Raw genomic sequence first — 12,975 nt, 5'->3', positions numbered from 1 at the left:
AGTCCATTGGCAGATCTATCCCCTAGGCACTGCCAAAGCCATGTAGCACGGTGATTAAAAGCCCAGGCGCTATAGCCAGGCCACTGGGATTCAAGTCTTAGCTCCATTACCTGTTTGCTGTATGCCCTTGGGTAAATGGCTTACCTTCTCTGGGTAAATGCTGTGTGCGCACTATGCGATAATGACAATGACAGTGATTATAGGAGTCTCCACAAAGTCATCCCTCTGAGACATCCCTTGTCTAGGGTGGACGTGGAGTAGAGGTCAGGTCTGATATGTCAGAGAGAGACAACACCCACCACTACCACACATCGAGACCCCTGCCCAGACTGGTCTGGTTTGCAGGCCTTCGCAAAGGCGCTATCACAGCGGGATGGACAAAACTCCATGTGCCCGTTTTCCCATCCCTGTCTTTTGCCCTTGTCCCTGCTTCATCTGTCTCCTGTCCCCATGCCTCACATCCTTCTTCGTGGCCATTTCTTCTACTCCCCGTCCTCGGTGTCTATACCCTTCCCACCGCTGCCTCCAGCCTTTTCATCAATGCAAGCAGCCTCGCAGTGTCTCCGCCCCCGCGCCTGGTTGGGGGTGACAGCGCATGCGCCGTCAGCGCCCCTCCCTCTCCACCCCCATCCCCCGTCGGCGTCCGGGCCTCGTCCCCTTCTCTCTGTCTTCTTCTCCCCCATCACTTCCCCAGACACTGGCACCCCATTACTCCAGTTTCCCCGGTTTCAGCTTTGGTCTCCAGCCCCAGACACCCGAGGTAAGATGGGTAGAGGGGAGGCCCGCGGAGAAGGGGAGGGGCAAAGCATCCTGCATCCTGAGATAAACAAACCGGGGGAGGGGGCGGCCTAGACTGAGGGCCCTGACGCGGGAGGAGAAGAATGGGGGACTGGCCTGGGGGAAGTGGTAGGCGTTGGGCCCACAAACCAGCGTCCTCTGATGGGTGACTGGCGTCCCTATGATTGCCCAAAATCCAGAGCTGGGGGCGTGGGAGCCACCCGGAGCCCGGTGAGCGTCTGGGGGGCTCAGATTCCAGAGACTGGGGCACCCTCTTTAGCTGACCTCTGCCCCCAGGATTTGCCTGAAGGCCACCTCCAACTCTGCACCTGCCCACTGAGGGCCACCAAGGACCATGACTAAGACAGATCCCGCCCCGATGGCCCCGCCGCTCAGGGCGGAGGGAGAAGAGGAGGAGGAGGAGGATGAGCCTGTCCCAGAGCCCCCCAGCCCCACCCAGGAGCGCCGGCAGAAGCCTGTTGTGCACCCCTCGGCACCTGCCCCCCTCCCCAAGGACTACGGTAACCACCCTCCCCACTCAGCAATATGGCCTGGAGCCTTGGGTTGCCAGGGAGGTTTGGCTGAACTCTGCTGGTGGAGATGGTGGGAGGAATCTGGAGGATCTGAAGGTGTTCTGGAGGAGTCGTGGCCCTTGGATTCCCCCCCCCCTCATTAATTCATTCACCCATTGGAGAATGGAATTGGGATAATCGTAATATTTGATTCATGACAAATCATTCAGTCATTTAGTCATTAAACAAGCATTTTTGGAAAGCCTGCTATGGACCTAGGAACTGGGGGCACAGCATGGAGCAAGACAGATCTAGTCTTTGCCTAAGAGAACTCACAGGCCTCAATGACAACCACACAAATAAGTATAAAAATATAAGTACATAATTACAAGCCTTGATGAGAATTGTGTTTGCTAAGAACCGAATTCTGCAAGAGCTTTTTAAGATACGCTTTCCCTGAGGAAGGAACATTTGAGGGAGACTGAAGGATGAATTGAGGGTTAACAAGGGAAAAGATTAGGGGAAGGGGGTCCCAGGCAAGGTAACCACAGGAGTAAAGGCTCTGAGGTAGGAAGATGTGGAGCTGAGAGGGTGGCCTCTTGGAGAAAAGGAAAGTGTCTGCTCATTCACCAAGCACTGTTTATCCATCACTACTACTCTGTGACAAGCCTTGTGCTAGGAGATGAAGATTTAATGGTGAGCAATCCAGGCATGATCCCTGCTCTCAGGAGAGAAGGCAAGACTAAGCAAGTAACAGGTATATAAATTGGATAAGTTCAGATTGGAGTGGATGCTATGAAAGAAATAAAAGATGGAGATATAATAGAGAATGGCTAGGGGCAGCACCTTGAGACAGAGTGGTCAGGGTGGGTCTTTGACGAGGTGGCATTTAGGCTGAGACGCAGAGCTTGAGGAGGAATCAGCCATAGGAGAGCTGGAGAAAGAGTGTTACAGGCTGTAAGCAGCAAGTACAAAAACCCTGAGGCAGGACTGAGCTTGGAGCAGAAGGAAAATCTTGATGTTGCTGTTAGGGAGTGATTGGAGCTGAGATGAGAGGTTGGCAATGGCTAGATCTGGAAGGGCCTTAAAGGCTACTGTGAGAACTTTGGATATATTCTAAGTGTGATGGCGGGGGAGAGCAGTTTGTGGGGGGGCAGGTCTGATTTATATTTTTGAAAGCTCCCTCTGGCTACTGGGTAGAGAGGGTGGAGCTCAGCCAGAATTAGATATAGGAGGAGGCTTTTAAAAGATGTTGGCTAGGAATCCCCGGCAGCTGTAAGTTCGGAAATGAGGTTCCAAGTTCAGAGAGTAGGTGTCATCAGGATAGGGCAGGAGGGGTGGCATCTGTGGACATGTCACCCACTAGAGGTGGGTCAGAGAGGCCATAAGTTGCCCTCAGTCTGATAGAAAAATAAGAAAGTTATCTGGGTGTCTAGGGCCGGGTATCCACCCTGGGAAACTGGAAAATCTCCACTGGAAATGTGGCTGGATGTGGCTGGGACCTGTGGCCTGCTGGGAAGTCAGAGAGTCTAGGGTATCTGCCTCCCGTCCCCAGGAATCCTGCCTGTAGAACGAGGAGGGTTTGGTCACAGAATGTGAAGGAATCTGAAAATGCAGTCTAGGACAGAGAGAGGGCTAAGGTGGACTCCAAGAGAAACTCGTGTATTTATTAAATTTGTACATTAATTCAGCTAGACTGACAGAGCGCCTCCTGCATGGATAGGGGAGTGAACAAGGCAGCCTGGAAACGTCCTAGTGAGGGGGACAAGCAAGAAAGGAAGAGAATGAGGAAGAAGAGAAAGAGAGGAAAAGAGGGAGGGAGGAAGGAGTAAACAAGTAATGTTAAGTAGTGATTTTTTTCTTCTTTTTTTTCTTTTGGCCATGCCGTGTGGCATATGGGGATCTTAGTTCCTTGACCAGGGATCGAACCCAGGCCCCCTGCATAGGAAGCACAGTGTCTTAACCGCTGGACCACCAGGGAAGTCCCTAAGTAGTGATATTTTTAAAGAAATGAAAAAGGGCAAGAGATAAAGAAGGGCAGAGGTGCTGATTTAGCCGGGGTGGTCTCGGGAGGCCTCTCTGAAGCCTTAGGAAGATCTCAGGGAAGACGGGCCCAGGCAAGAAGAACAGCAAGCACAAAGCCCTGAGAGAGGAATTTGCCTGGCGAGTTGGAAGGACAGAAGGAGGTCAGTGTGGCTGGAGGGGAGCGAGTGAGGGGGAGAGGGCAGAGAACAGATGAGGCCAGTTTGTTTAGGGCCTGTGGGCCAGGCTGAGGATTTGGGTCTGTACTCTGAGTGTGATGGAAGCCAGGGCAGGCTTAGCCAGGGAGAGCTGTGCTGTGACTGGGGTTTTAAAAAGAGCACACAGGCTGCTTCCGGGAGACACCTTCTATGCGGTACGTCCCTGGGCTCTGTGTCATCTGGTCATTCGTTTGCTCATCCATTCAACACGCACTGGGCTCCTGCCTTGTGCCAGCCCTGTGCTGCGTGCTGACGTTACTACAGGGCAACACTCTAAGGGGGGAGATGGAAGTTCCTCTGGGCACCCCCTGGCTGGCCACAGGTTGGGTCCTGCCCATGGATCCATTTTATGTGGACTGCACAGTAATTGAAATTCGGGGAGATTTTTCTTAAAAACCGTGACTTCTGCCTTTTTAATTTTCTTTACCCTGGAGATTTGGCTAAAGCATGCCCCGACAGGGCGACATGCGCTAGAGCAGTAGCAGCCCCCTTGGGCATGCAGACTCCTTACCACTCTTGTTTCATGGGGTGGAGTTTGCTGCTATATGATCTTCCAGTTTTTCAAGACACACCAGGCATCCACATTTTTATGTGAGACCTGATTTTGAAACCTCACGCTGGCCACACAGAAAATGCCTGTGGCCCATGTGCCACCAGTCTGAGACCCTGTATTAGAAGGTTTTAAAGGTCTAGAGCTCCTCTGCCTTAGGATGGAAGGGGGGGGGGGTCAGTCCACAGTTTGCCTGGGGTGATCTTGGACCTCTCACCACCCCAGCCTTCACCTTCTTCGACCCCAACGACCCTGCCTGCCAGGAGATTCTGTTTGACCCGCAGACCACCATCCCTGAGCTGTTCGCCATTGTGCGCCAGTGGGTGCCCCAAGTCCAGCACAAGATTGATGTCATTGGCAATGAGGTGAGAGCGCTGGGGAAGCGAGGGAGGAGAGGAAGGGCTTCCTCACGTGTTTGGGTAACCCTCCCTGGTCCCCTGGTACTCCCAGATTCTGCGTCGAGGCTGCCACGTGAATGATCGTGATGGGCTGACCGACATGACACTGCTCCATTATGCGTGCAAGGCGGGGGCCCACGGAGTCGGTGAGGGTCCAAACCCCCAAACCTAACTGCCACGCCCAACACTCTCAGAACCCCGGCCCTCAGACCTCCATCCTGGACCCCACAGCCTAAGATCCCAAAGTGCAGTCCCTAAAGCCCTGGGCCTTCCCCATGCTCTGGGCCCACGCTCTGGAGGAGGGAACCCAAGCTGACCTGGGCTGTCGCGCAGGGGACCCCGCGGCGGCTGTACGCCTCTCGCAGCAGCTGCTGGCACTGGGCGCAGACGTGACCCTGCGCAGCCGCTGGACCAACATGAACGCGCTTCACTACGCGGCCTATTTTGACGTGCCGGATCTCGTGCGCGTGCTACTGAAGGGTGCACGGCCCAGAGGTAAGGAGGAAGGGCCGGGCTGGGAGGGGCAGGACCTAGGCGAGGAAGGAGGGCTGGAAGCAGAAGGAGGGTACCCAGGTGTGGGGGGAGGAGACGAGTGAGAAGGCAGGGAAGGCGACTGATGGGGCCTGGCGTGGGAGGCCAGGGTGGGAGGCCAGGGTGGGAGGCGGGAGGCGGGAGGTGCGGGAGAAGGAGTTCAGGGGTCCAAAACGTCAGGGCCTGGCGGGAGCTGGTTGGGAGGGGGGTGGCCGAGGAGGGGCGGGGCTCTGTGTCAGAGGCTGCCGTGGGGTGGTGGGGCCTGGGGCCTGCGGGTTAAGAGATGGATGAAGAGGTGGACTTCGGAGGCTGGAAGGCAGCGGGAGGGCTGGGGTGCTGAGGGCGCTCACCCGGAACCCTCCTCTCACCCACTTCCCAGTGGTGAATTCCACGTGCAGTGACTTCAACCATGGCTCAGCCCTGCACATCGCTGCCTCCAACCTGTGCCTGGGTGCGGCCAAATGTTTGCTGGAACACGGTGCCAACCCGGCGCTTCGGGTACTGCCACCCTGGCCCAGTCCTGTTACCTTCCTTCTCCTTCCTCCCCAACCGCTTTCTGGCCAGCAGGCCTCTGCAGAGGATGGGAGCGGGGGAGGGGGCGGGGCAGGACCACTTGAGTTTCTTGAAACTCTCATTCCCCATTGGCCCAGTTGGATCCTTAACCCGGTACCACAGGAGCCCATTTTCAGTGTTTGTCCTTCACATGGCCCCATTCCGGGCTTGGGGTCTTGGCCCTGAGGGCATGACCTACAGCACTGAAGTGGGACCTTCATTCCCTATTGGCTCCATACTTGACATCTCCAGCCTGAGGTCTCAGAGGTGGACTTCCCTGGGGATCGTGGGCTGTACCTTAATGCCCCACCCCTTCCTCTTTCCAAGTTGGCCCAGGGTATGACCTATTCCCACCTCTGCCTCACCTCGACCCGGGGTCTCTGGGGGCATGGGCTCAGTGGGGGTGCAGCCTATGCCGCTGAGTCTTTGCTCCCTCTCTTCCTGTTGGCCCCCAGAACCGAAAGGGACAGGTGCCAGCAGAGGTGGTCCCAGACCCCATGGACATGTCCCTGGACAAGGCAGAGGCGGCGCTGGTGGCCAAGGAGCTGCGGACGTTACTGGAGGAGGCTGTGCCGCTCTCCTGCGCCCTCCCCAAGGTTACGCTACCCAACTATGACAACGTCCCAGGCAATCTCATGCTCAGTGCACTGGGCCTGCGCCTGGGAGACCGCGTGCTACTGGATGGCCAGAAGGTCAGGGACTGGAGCAGGGAAGGGTGGGCAGGACTCAGCCCTCATCCCTCAGAGCTGGGTCTTTGGGCAGAGTGCAGACTCTCCCCTTTGCCTGCCCACCCTCCCAGTCATGCACACAGTATTCATTTTGTCTAACAGTTGTTCTGTGAGTGCCTCCTTTGTGCCCCACCCAAGCTGAACTCTCAGTCCAAGGGGGAAGACAGATCCATCTCCTGACAGTGACAGCCCAGAGCTGTCATGGCTCACGAGGAAGCACATGCAGAGTGATCAGTGCAACTCTGCCCCATTTGGGTCCCCCTGGGCCTTGTGGTTCCCATCCAGGGGCCACTTGTGTTCCCAGAGTGGTCAATACTTTGCTCACTTGAAGATGCTGAGGAATGAGCCAGGAGAAGAAAGGGAGAAGGGGGCCCTAGGGAGGGGGAGCAGGTATAAAGTCCCAGAGGACAGAGAGATCTTTATTCATTCAATCATTCCAAGTTTGATTCATTTACCTGGTGTCCCTCAGGCTCCATGCTGGACCCAGCCTGTCCTTGGGGATGAAGGCCTGTGTTAGCCCCAGACCTGCTCTCATAGAACTCCATTTCTATTGAGGAAGAGACAGTCAATAAAGTATACCCATAGTTAAGATAATTTCCAGTAGCAACAAAGGCTTTGAAAACCATTAAATGCTTGCATTTAATAAATTGGCCCTAGCTGAGGGCCGAGGTGGTTTTAGCTAAGGTCTTCTGAGAAGGCTTCTCTGAGGAGGTGATATCTGAGCTGAGAGGGGAAGGAGCTCACCTTGCAAAAATATGGAGACAGAGGAGATCGCAGGTACAAAATCCCAGAGGAGGGGAGGGGTAGTGTGACTGGAGGGGAGTTATCTAGGGAGGGTGAAGTGGTGACGTTAGCAGGGGCTGGATCTCACCAGACCTGCAGGCCACTGGAGTGAATTTGAATTTTGTTTCTTTGTACAGTGAGAAGCCATAAAAGTCACATTTTGTTTCGTAATCAAGAGTTTTGCATGCGTAATTCCAGAAACTGGAAAGTTTCTGTACATGATTTAATCAAATCAGTGTGACAATTTTGAAAGCAGGATGGGTTGATTCTCTCCATTTTACAATATAGAAGACTGTAAGAAGCCCAAGAGGTGAAACTCTTTGTCTGAAGACATGTAATAACAATCTCTTTGAGATTGAGAAGCAGCAGCATAGCACAGTGGTTATGAACTCAGGCTCAGGGATTTGCTCAGGCAAATCTCAGCTTTGCCACTTACCAGCTGTGGGGCCAGTGATTTCACCTCTCTGGGCATCAGCTTCTTCATCTGTAAAATGGAGCTGATAGTACCCACTTGAGGGGGGTTGTTTGAGGTTTATTTTATTTTATTTTATTTTTTTAAATGAATTTGTATTGGCATATAGTTGATTTACAATGTTGTGTTAGTTTCTGCTGAACAGCAAAGTGAATCAGTTATGTATATATCCACTCTCTTTTAAGATTATTTTCGAGGTTTAAACTAGTTAAAATGTGTAAAGCCCTTAGAATAGGGTTTGGCTCTGTGTGCCAGGCACTGTTCTGATCCCCACACCAGCTCTCCAAAGTAGGCGCTATTATTTAGCCCATTTTATAGATGAGGAACTGAGGCTTAGAGCAGTGAAGAAGCCTCACACAAATGATAATAACCACACTCACTGCAGCTAAGCAACTTCACATATGTTAAAAATGTTTCCACCGGATAACCAGCCTCTGAGGTGGACTGTGATCCCCATTTTCCAAATGAAACTGAGGCCCCGTGAGGTCCCTTTACCAAAGTTACAGGATAATAATAGGCAACACTTACTGATCCCTTACTCAGCACGAGGCCCTGTTCTGAGGGCTTTTATGTCTCTATAGCATTCATGTCCAGTAGACCTTTTTGTGAGATTGGAAATGTTCTATGTCTGTGTAGTCCAGTGAACTAGCCATGAGCCACATGTGGATATTAAGCACTTGAAGTGTGGCTAGTGTGATTGGAGAAATGATATTTTAATTTAATTTTAGTTAATTTAAATTGTCATATGTGGCTAGTGGCCGTGTACTGCGTCGGACAGCGCAGCTCTGTAACAATCCTGTAAGGTGGGTGAGATTTCTGTTCCCATTTCGCAGATGAGGACATCGAGGCACAGTTAAGTTATACAACCAGTGAATGGTGATGTCCAAGCTGAGATTTAAGCCTGGGGCTCCCTCGTCCATCCCACCATGCTACCTGTGTGCCGGTGATCTTATCGGCCTCTCAAGGTGCACCCAAGCCATTTCCTCCCTTGTTTCCTCAGACGGGCACACTGCGGTTCTGCGGGACCACGGAGTTCGCCAGCGGCCAGTGGGTGGGCGTGGAACTGGATGAACCTGAGGGCAAGAATGATGGCAGTGTTGGGGGTGTCCGGTACTTCATCTGCCCTCCCAAGCAGGGTCAGTCCCACTGGGGCCCAGAAGGTGATGGTGGGGTCCACTCAGTAGTTCTGCTGCTGAGTGCTGGGGTTGGGAGGTGAAGAGGGGGGTCAGAGGGCAGAGGCTTGGACAACTCCCAGCCCAGGCTCTGTCCCCCCAGGTCTCTTTGCCTCTGTGTCCAAGATCTCCAAGGCAGTGGATGCACCTCCCTCATCTGTCACCTCCACACCGCGGACTCCCCGGATGGACTTCTCCCGTGTCACAGGCAAAGGCCGCAGGGAACACAAAGGTCAGAGGGGGAGCCCTAGGGGTGACGAGAGCCATTCTTGAGGATATTCTGTGGATAGCCCAGCTTCTGTGACTCAGTTTCTCCTCAGGCTCAAACTCCCATTTTAGAGGATGACCTCTGAGTTCCTGACTTTTGTGCCTCAGTTTCTCCTTTGACTCAGTACTGGTCCCACCCAGTTCTTGCAAGGACCTGTGTGTTCCCTGCCCCCCATGACTTAGTTTCCCCTTAGAGCCAAAGGTTTTCTCCCAGTTTTAGGGAAGAATCTATGGGGTTCCTGGCTTTAGTGACTTGATTTATTCTCAGACCTAACTCCCCCCTTCATTTTAAAAGGACAGTTTCTGGGTTTCTGACTTCTGAGACTCAGTTTTTCCCTTGGCCCAAATATCTTCAACTTTGAGAAAGAGTTTTGAGGTTCTGTAGGTTCTTGACTTAGTTGTCCCTCAGGCCCAAAGCCCCCACCCCCATTCTCTGGCAGCTGGGATTGTTTCCTTTCAAGCCCACCCCGCCAACCCCATTTCAGGGGAAGGCTCGTCTCATTTGAACCAGGATAGTTTCTACCTTGTGGCTTTCTGGGTGACACGGGGCCCCCAGGGCTGGCATCTGGAGGCCTCACCCTCACCCCTTGTCCCCTTCCCGCCAGGTAAGAAGAAGCCCTCATCATCCCCATCTCTGGGCAGCCTGCAGCAGCGTGAAGGAGCTAAGGCTGAGGTTGGAGACCAAGTGCTCGTCGCAGGCCAGAAGCAAGGGATCGTGCGTTTCTATGGGAAGACAGACTTTGCCCCAGGTGAGGATAGCTATCTGGGCTGGGGGCAGGCAGGGCCTTGAGGCATCCTGACACTCTCCTGTTGCAGGTTACTGGTACGGCATAGAGCTAGACCAGCCCACCGGCAAACATGATGGCTCTGTCTTTGGTGTCCGGTACTTCACCTGCCCCCCACGGCATGGAGTCTTTGCACCAGCATCTCGAATTCAGAGGTGAGCCCAAACTCTGGTCACAACTCAGGGCACCACCCAGAATCCTGATCCCCTGCTTGGATGTCTCCTTCTCTTGGACCAGGAGGACAGTGTGGATATCCACCCCCACACCCTAGCTCTTTCGTTGTAGGCCCCCCGGGGCTCCGCTCCTGGTCAGACCCTGGCCTCTTGTGGCTCTGACTCCTCCCACTCCTCGTGTCTCCCCAGGATTGGTGGATCCACTGACCCCCCTGGGGATAATGTTGGAGCCAAAAAAGTACATCAAGTGACAAGTGAGTTGGGGGCTGGCTGTGGGAGGAGTGTGGATTTGGGGATAGGAAGAAAGGTCTTGGGTCCTCAGGTATATGCTGGTGACAGAATCTCCAGTATTTAATTGGGGACACAGGGTCCAGGAAAATGATGAGACAGGATCCCCAAAAGGATGGGCGCTATAGGGATGGGGATGTTAACGACAAGGCTCTGAGCAGGCACCGGGGACATGGGTAGGTCTTGGAGGACACAGGGAATATTATTGACAAGAGGTCTAGATGGCTATTGGGAATGTAGGATATTGGGGACGTGGATAAATATTAATGAAAAAGAGTCTGGGTAGATATTGAGGACAGAGGTGGGTCTATCATCCCCTCACCTGAGACCTTGCCCTTCCCTTCAGTGACGCAGCCCAAACGCACCTTCACAACAGTCCGGACCCCAAAGGACATCGCATCAGAGAACTCCATCTCCAGGTACGTAGCAACCCTTGGTCCCCCTCTCCTGTGGGATATTCAGGGAGAGGCATCCACCAGGCCATTAGACACAGGGAGTCTGGAGTTCTGGGTTGGGGCTGGAAATAGAAGTTAGGAAAACATACGACTAGTTAGCTTACCCAGAAGCAGTCTTTAGGGAGTGAGGCCCCATAGTGAATTCTGGTGACTTCAACTTTTATATATATGTATATTTGGCTGCGCCGGGCCTGGGCCCTCTGTGTTGTGAGCACAGAGGCTTAACCACTGGACCACCAGGGAAATCCCTGGTGACTTCAACTTTTAAGGGGCAGGTAAAAGAGACAGAACACCTTCGGCTCCACGGGAGCCTGAGAGGGCACAGCTGGAATCCAGAAAGGCCAAATCCCAGACACTCGGGGAAGAGCTGGGTGGTGATGGATCCAGATGCTTCCGCATCCTGCACCAGCGTGTGACACAGTTCTCTTCCCCAGGTTGCTCTTCTGTTGCTGGTTTCCCTGGATGCTGAGGGCGGAGATGCAGTCTTAGAGGCTCTGGACATCTGAGAGAGACACAGAGCCTCCTCTAGCATCTCCTGATACAAGGAGCCCCCGAGTCACCCTGAGATAGAGATTCCTAGTAACACGTCCAGAATAGAGACCCCCATTAGCCAGCCCTCGATCACTGAGGCCCCATTATTAACAGATTCCCTCATGATAACCCCCCAAATACAGACCCTATGTTACCCAGAAAGAGATTCCCTAAGTGTAGTACCTTCAGGCTAGTCCCAACCCCTCAGAGGAGACCCCCCAATAACAGATTTCCACATCACCCCAAATGACGGTGACTTTCTCTACATAATGCTCCACAGCAGAACATTCCTGAGTCACTAGTCACTGGATCAGAACCCTTCCCTGTTAACAAAGGCCCCCCCCCAACCACCATCAAGTCCCCTTGAAAGAAACACCTCCAAAGCAAGAGTAACAAACCCACATTTAATATCAGTCCCCTCAAGATGTTGTGACCCCCGTGGTCACCCCAAACCCCCTACACTGCAATCAGAGACTCCCTCCATTAACGAACCCCCCTGCTCTTACCCCTCAAGAAGAGACCCACATTAACCAGCCCACTGTCACCCCCAATTTACAGATACCAAAACAGTACTGGAAGTGCTAATTACAGGACCCCCAAGTCTTCCTATCCTCTGCACCCTCAAGAAACCCCCAGTGCCTTGTACGAAGCCCACCCCATGCGGCCCACAGCACCTGTGCTGGCCAGGCTCCCAGAAAATTCTCTATTTTTAAAGTAATTATTTCCCCCTTTGGGGGAACCCCAAAATTTGGAGGTCCCATTCTGGGACTCTGAGGATCCAAACCCCAGAGTACATGTCCTAAACTCCCCTGTGCCCGCAAGTCCTAGAGCCCCTAGGAGACCCCAAAGCCCTAACTCCCAGGATCCCCAAATCATGGAATCCCCAAATCCCCAGGGAATCCCAAATTTTAAAAATCCAATCCCAAGCCCTCAGGAAACCTCAGTCACGGAGGTTCCTGTGCCTGGGATGGAGGAGATATGTATCCTGGGCCCCCAGGGCACCTCAAGCTCTATTCATAGGCACCAGAAACCCCAAACAGGAATTCTCATCCCCGGAAACCAGAGGACTTGAATGCCCTGAGTCCATGGATCTCAAGACACCCAAATTCCAAGAGCCCCAGCCCCAAGGGAACCCCAAATCCTCAAGCCTCCATCTCATACATGAGGGGCATCAAGGCCTTGAGGGGATCCCAAATCCTGGAGTCCCCATTTCAATCTACATTCTGGTCACAGGTCCAAAACACCAAATCTAAGTTACTGGCCCTGAAGGACCTCAGAGCACCCTGGCCAGACTAACAGCCCGACGGAGACCCTGAAGGCCCAGGGGTCCAGGGCAGACCTGGGGCCCTGAAAACCAAGGACAGCTCACGACTGCCCCTTCACTGCATGTCCCCAAACTCAGCATGACCCCTACCCCCTTCAATAAAGACGTTTCTACGGCTCTCTGTGTCGGGTCGGTGTTTAGGGAGTTACGGCCCTGCCTCCGTACCCTTGCTGGGTACAGCAGTCGCGCATCCCTGCGGCTTTATATAGGATGGCCTAACCTGCGGGGAGTCCTTCCAACCATCGCGTTTTTCCTGTGCCGCCACGGCTGCCCCTCCTTTCTGGGCTCTCCGCAGCGTGGACAGGTTCGATTCTGGAGCTCTGATTGGTCGATGCCAGACGAAGACCCGTCTCTGAAGGGGCCCCAGTGGCTCAGAGGCCGGGAGGCACAGCCTGTCACCGAAGGAGGGCGAGGGGGCGGAACAACAGTGTGTGAGA

At 53.6% G+C, this 12,975-nt stretch overlaps 1 protein-coding gene across 1 annotated transcript; it reads left to right on the top strand.

Annotated features, from left to right (window-relative positions):
• The first annotated feature begins 330 nt into the window (after positions 1-330).
• Positions 331-12,757, top strand: CLIP3 (CAP-Gly domain containing linker protein 3). The gene is made up of 14 exons (XM_079907345.1): positions 331-760; positions 1,075-1,298; positions 4,305-4,444; positions 4,530-4,623; positions 4,811-4,972; positions 5,388-5,506; positions 6,016-6,252; positions 8,544-8,679; positions 8,819-8,947; positions 9,588-9,731; positions 9,799-9,922; positions 10,130-10,194; positions 10,575-10,647; positions 11,118-12,757. The coding sequence occupies exons 2-14, from the start codon at positions 1,133-1,135 to the stop codon at positions 11,170-11,172; spliced, it is 1,644 nt and encodes a 547-aa protein (XP_079763471.1). The 5' UTR covers positions 331-760; positions 1,075-1,132; the 3' UTR covers positions 11,173-12,757.
• The last annotated feature ends 218 nt before the right edge of the window (positions 12,758-12,975 follow it).

The sequence above is a fragment of the Stenella coeruleoalba genome, assembly GCF_951394435.1.
Source record: "Stenella coeruleoalba genome assembly, chromosome: 20".
NCBI lineage: Eukaryota > Metazoa > Chordata > Mammalia > Artiodactyla > Delphinidae > Stenella > Stenella coeruleoalba.
Note: the sequence above shows the minus strand (reverse complement) of the source record. Positions and strands in the feature narration are given on the sequence as shown.